The 5406-nt window shown below is 35.9% G+C and overlaps 1 protein-coding gene across 3 annotated transcripts; it reads right to left on the bottom strand.

Moving 5' to 3' along the window:
* Positions 1-1552: 1552 nt before the first annotated feature.
* Positions 1553-4860, bottom strand: LOC107921122 (uncharacterized). 3 transcript variants are annotated; one of them, XM_041087424.1, is made up of 4 exons: positions 4617-4860; positions 3794-4015; positions 2768-2871; positions 1553-1811 (listed from the first exon to the last, which is right to left on the bottom strand). In XM_041087424.1, exons 1-3 carry the CDS (start codon positions 4621-4623, stop codon positions 2825-2827), a joined length of 276 nt encoding a protein of 91 aa, XP_040943358.1. In that variant the 5' UTR covers positions 4624-4860; the 3' UTR covers positions 1553-1811; positions 2768-2824. The 3 variants fall into 3 exon arrangements, with proteins under 3 accessions (XP_040943358.1, XP_040943357.1, XP_040943359.1); XM_041087423.1 differs by having other exon boundaries at positions 4462-4851; XM_041087425.1 differs by having other exon boundaries at positions 4537-4851.
* Between the last annotated feature and the right edge of the window lie 546 nt (positions 4861-5406).

The raw sequence follows: 5406 nt of genomic DNA, 5'->3' as shown, positions 1-5406 counted from the left end.
GTTCAGAAAATAATCCCACTTTTGCACCATCCGGCCCGGGCTTTCGAGGTGGATCCACATCGGAGTCATCTTGTAACCCACAATCAACTGCAGCGTACGACATCCCCTCACCGGTTGATGTCGTAGGTAGTACGTCATCCCTTCTTCTGGGCATTTGATAACGGCCCCAATTGGATGTAGATTGCCATCTAGTAGAACTTGATGCAGTTCCCCAGTACGTATTTCCAGCATCAAATGTCGAGCCACTGAGGTACATGTCCCATCCACCGACAGAGTGTCTTGCGAGGGATGTGCATTTGACACCGCTACCGAACCTGGGTTGTTCCGTATTTTGTAACCCGCTAATCGAGTGTCGGCCAAGGGTCGTGTATACATCTCAAACACCGGATGTAACTACATCAGTTGGTGACGTAAATTGTACATATAACTCAATATAAGTTGCTCCGCTAGCAAGATGAGTCTGCACCATTGCCTCCAAGCTACAAGCACCTTTTATGTCGAACGAGTCATATGTCACCGGATCAACACAAGAACAAAATTGATACGTGATTGACAAAACTTTCATTGGCATCGTTCCGAAGATTTTACGCCTAATTCTTTTACGAAGTTCTGTCAAATCTATGTTCTGGTTAAATGACAGTCGCACCGTATTCTCCGACAAAAAAACAACACCATTCTCGGTGTGGCAAACCTCACCATCGTAGTAAATAACAGCACTAATACGTTCACTCATTTTGAAACTCTAACTTTCTTAGCCTCTCTAAATTGCTTCTGCTATGACTTATGCATTCTAAAAACATTTTCTGCCTAATTTATAGCCTTAGCCCAAACTTGCTATTGTAGCAAAATCGCGTCCACGAGGGCGCGATTTCACAATTTCTTCTCAAATAGCATCCTGGTAGAAGCGATTTTATACTATTTGCTCAGAAACGTCAAAAAAAATTATTTCTTACATGACCAACTGTAGCAAAATCGCGTCCACGAGGGCACGATTTCACAATTTCTTCTCAAATAGCATCATGGAAGAAGCGATTTTATACTATTTACTCAGAAACGTCAAAAAAAATTATTTCTTACATGACCTACTGTAGGGAAATCGCGTCCACGAGGGCGCGATTTCATAATTTCTTCTCAAATAGCATCATGTTAGAAGCGATTTTATACTATTTCACCAGAAACGTCAACTCGAAATAATTTATTTCGGGACCTAAAACCCTAAAAAGTCTGAACCCTAAACCCTAAAAGCCAAAAAAACCAAACGTAAAAACGTCAAAATCGCGTCCCCCAGAATGCGCTACGTGGCTGGACATCGCGTCCACGTCAGCAGGTCGCTCTGACGTAGACGCAATGTCCTGACACGTACCCTGACATGGCGCTGACGTGGACGTAATTTCCCGAAAAATGGACCATTTCGGTAAATAATAAAAAAATCAGCCCATTTCGGTAAATTTTGAAAAAAACGACTTTTTTTGGTAAATTGCCCAAGCTAAATATAAAAATTAATGAATTTAAATTTAGAATTAAAATATTATGTTTAAATAAATGAGCAATCTACCTCACAACTTATCTGATCTATAGTAACTCGGCCAAATATAAAAGAAGCTACAAAACACGTAATAATTAACAATCATGGTTAAAGAATCTAGTACACAAGGTACCTACAAAGCCCTGTTTCAATAACACCAAATTCAAGTTCCGACTAAGATAAACGACCATGGAATGCAACATTAAATAACATTCCACTTGAAGAAGTGCTAAGCCTTGGCTTTTCCAACTTGAAGAGATTGAATCCTCTACTACACCTTCAATATCTAAAGGATGCAAAACCAAATGATCAGATAAACTAACAAACTTGGTAAACAACAGAGATGTTAAAAATAAAAAATATATATAGCCATTAAGGCTAAAAAAAAAATATAACAAATAATTATGTGCAGCTTTAGTAGCAGGTTGAACCATACTAACAAACAATCTCAATCATAGATCTTCCATGTGTCACAAATAGGCATTCTTTCTAATGATTGCCTAAACTATTCAATTTTTTAACAAGGAACAATAGTATTAATTTGCAAAAAGCAGAACAGAAACATGCTGCACTACTGTTGTTTAACGTTATATAGAAATGTCTTATATAGCATAAAAGAGAACTAAGGCACAAAAAAAGAAGAAGAACACCATAATAATTAAATTGATCAGACTATTGATTCTTATTGCAATCAATTCGACTATCGATCCAATAATAATTAAATAAACAATTTAAAATTCATAAAAAATATTTTAAAAATTTATAAACAGGTTCAATCATCAATTTTTGTCTTATTTCTAATTTTTTATTAGTTTTAAACGGGATTCACTCAAAAATTGATTCAATCCCTCTATTCAAATTAATATATTGATGATTTTTTAATGTAATCGATCCAACCAACCTAACCATCTTGTTCTACCACTGCTCTTTGCCTTTTTATACAAGTTTTAACTAGTAATAAATAGGGAAATTAACAGGACATATGGGAAGTTTTCAATGCACCACCACCAACTGAATATGAGACATGTGTAACATGTGCATACTGATGATTTCACGTGGCAATCTGTAGAAGTGGGCATACTAAAGCCCACGTGTCTATTCATGGTCGTGTGAGAAATTAGAGGTGCCCTTGGTTGAAGGGCACATACTATCCTCATATCGGTGACTAGTGTGGGAGGTAGAGCCCCATATAGAACAAAGTACGTTACAACCAGGTTTGTAATGGTATGCAAATAAGCTTACCTATATGACTTTCAACTTTGAAGCCCCGGGGACTTTGGCGGTGGCCCCAATGCCTGATTAGGCCCGAATCTGCTTACGAATGAGGGCAGTCTTACTGGAATGACCTAAGAAACAAAAGCAATGCAGTAAGCACCGATACAAAATATTAGCCCCCTAAATTCTAACCAGCTTTCCCTTCAATCAATGTTAGTTGCTTAAGAAAACACGATTTTATGATTTTTTTTTTCAAAATCATATCAGTAAATATACCTTATAGGAACATCAGTACGATGGAAGGAATGCTCGAATACAATTTACAAACGACTAGAGAAACCGAGAAAGATCAGAATAATTTGATGCTTTGGTAAGAAAAATCATATCAAATTTCTCAAAGGTAGTAGAGATCACGAACAGACAAAAGTAAAAATGCAAATTACAGTGCTCAAAAACAAATTGTAAACCTCGAAATCTGAGGTAAAACCATCTGAAATGACGAACAATAGACACAAGGTTAAGAAAGCGTGAATTGGAAATCCATCTCAATTCTGAAATCTTAAATGTCAAAATTGGTCATCAGCATGCAAACAACGTGGCTGTATAACTTCAGCAATAAGTTATGCTGTCATCATACTATGCCTCAAATCAAAGATATAGGTTACCCATCCACAGAGAGAAATGCATGTATAGGCATAAATAATATCATCTCATTCTGCCAAATACATTAGACAGTTTGTGGAGAGGAGAAACCAAAAAACAATCATAAATTGTAAGAACAGATTATGCCTGGCCTATATGCTTCTATGCCACCTTAACTAGAAACTATTTCACAGGATTGATTTCCAAATACTCAAGCATGCACTTAGACATTAAGTTTTGAACCAAAAAAATTGGAGCCAAGGGAATAGGAACAATAAATCTTTTCAATATCAGCATATGGTGATTTAGTTATGTTGCTCCTTACTATAAAAGTTTTACATTTAAAAAGAACAAAACGGTTTCTTAATTAAAAAAAGCTTATTAAAGACAAAATAAAGATAAAAAGCTTACCAGAGTTAGTTGTTACACTAGCTGTCTTATCATGATAGCGTCTGTTAGTGTGGCTTCGGCTACCATTTGTAACAGGACTCCTAGTTTCTTCAACTCCAGAAGATTCAAACCCCTCATCCACATCAACAGATGCCGCAATGCAGGTGATTTTTTCTTTTGCAACCTTGAATCCATCATCAACTTTAGGATTTCCTTGCTTCTCCCTAGCACCAATGTCCAAACCTAACAACTTAAAAAAATTCAATCAATAAACAGAAGGCGAATTGGAGGCAGAAATACCTAAAAGAAACATTCAACTGCAAGCTGTAATGGTATCCATAGGAAGAAGAAAACAATAATGTGTTATAGATAATTTAAAATGTAAAAGTGCCAAGCAAATTTAGGGAATAAAACTAATATGCCATTACTTTTTTTTCCCTTTTTCTAGACAAAGAGAGAATTGAATAGAATCATGGGTCATGGTAAGATATCAGAGAAAAAAGAGCGGTGAAAGTACTCTCAAAAACAAAACCATCAGAATAGACCGTAAACGGAGGAGCAATTATTACTATGAAAGTTGAATAAGAGCACAAAAAGCACTACTTAAAAGATAAATTGCTATCCAAAGTCACAAAAAACATAGCTAAGTAGAAGAAAACCAAAATAATCAGGTCATCTAAAAATTTCACCTCCAAACCCTAAATTGATACTTGTACATGAACGAGATACTGAAAGTGAAGCGGCAAGACTACTAGCAAACCTACTCATTGTTAATTTATACAATAAGGTTGAGATGAATAATATATCCTTCGTTTCCCGAACTCAGCAATTTGGGATGCAGTACCTGACATGATTCGATAGGGATTTCGACACAAGATACGGGTCAGATCCCGAAAAAATAGCAGACACGGCGGTGTGGGAAAACTAAGATGAGAAGAGAAGAAAAAGAAAAAAATTGATTTGCGAAGCCGCAAGAGAGATGGACGATGGTAGCAGGAAGATGATGATAGAAGGAAGGGAAAAGACTTCTCAAATAATTGAAAAAAAAGAACTTACGGTTTAATGAATGCAGTACCCTATACGCTTTTGAAATTTAAAAGGAAGTCTCTACATTTTAATTTAAAATGTTTTTTGCGGCGCATTTTCAAAAACCGCTAAAATCCCGAGAATTAGTGGCGCTTTTATAAAAACGCCGCTAAAACCCCGAGCATTAGCGGTACTTTTTTCAAAAACGCTGCTAAAACCATGAGCATTAGCGGCACCTTTTGAGAAAATGCCGCTAAATCCCTGAAAACTCAGAAAACGGCGCCGTTAGGCTTAGGTTTTCCAAATAGCGCCGCTAATGCTCCATTTTTAGCGGCGTGTTTTATCCAAACGCCGCTAAAAAGGCAACGAAAAACCTGTTTTGCTGTGGTGATAATTCGAATTTAATTATTAATTGTTAAAATTTAAATTAATATACATGATAAGAAAATTGAGGTAAGTATCACGATTGAATTGAATGATAAATACGTATTGGTATTGAATTTATTAATAGCAATTGTTGAATTTTGAACAATATGTTTAGTAAATAAAAATAAGGTGAATATCGATATTGAATTAAATGATATTGAATTGTATGTGAATTGAATGGA

Source organism: Gossypium hirsutum, chromosome D01, assembly GCF_007990345.1.
Source record: "Gossypium hirsutum isolate 1008001.06 chromosome D01, Gossypium_hirsutum_v2.1, whole genome shotgun sequence".
Taxonomy (NCBI): Eukaryota; Viridiplantae; Streptophyta; class Magnoliopsida; order Malvales; family Malvaceae; genus Gossypium; species Gossypium hirsutum.
This window is presented reverse-complemented; position numbering and strand designations above follow the sequence as displayed.

What these genes read in the sequence shown, in the direction of transcription:
- LOC107921122 (XM_041087423.1), bottom strand. Translation starts at nt 4,540, where the DNA reads ATGAGTAGGTTTGCTAGTAGTCTTGCCGCTTCACTTTCAGTATCTCGT. An exon ending in TATCAATTTAGGGTTTGGAG is followed by an intron (nt 4,016 to 4,461) that starts GTGAAATTTTTA and finishes TTAAGTTGTTAG; the next exon opens with GTTTGGACATTGGTGCTAGG. An exon ending in TAGTGTAACAACTAACTCTG is followed by an intron (nt 2,872 to 3,793) that starts GTAAGCTTTTTA and finishes TTTGTTTCTTAG; the next exon opens with GTCATTCCAGTAAGACTGCC.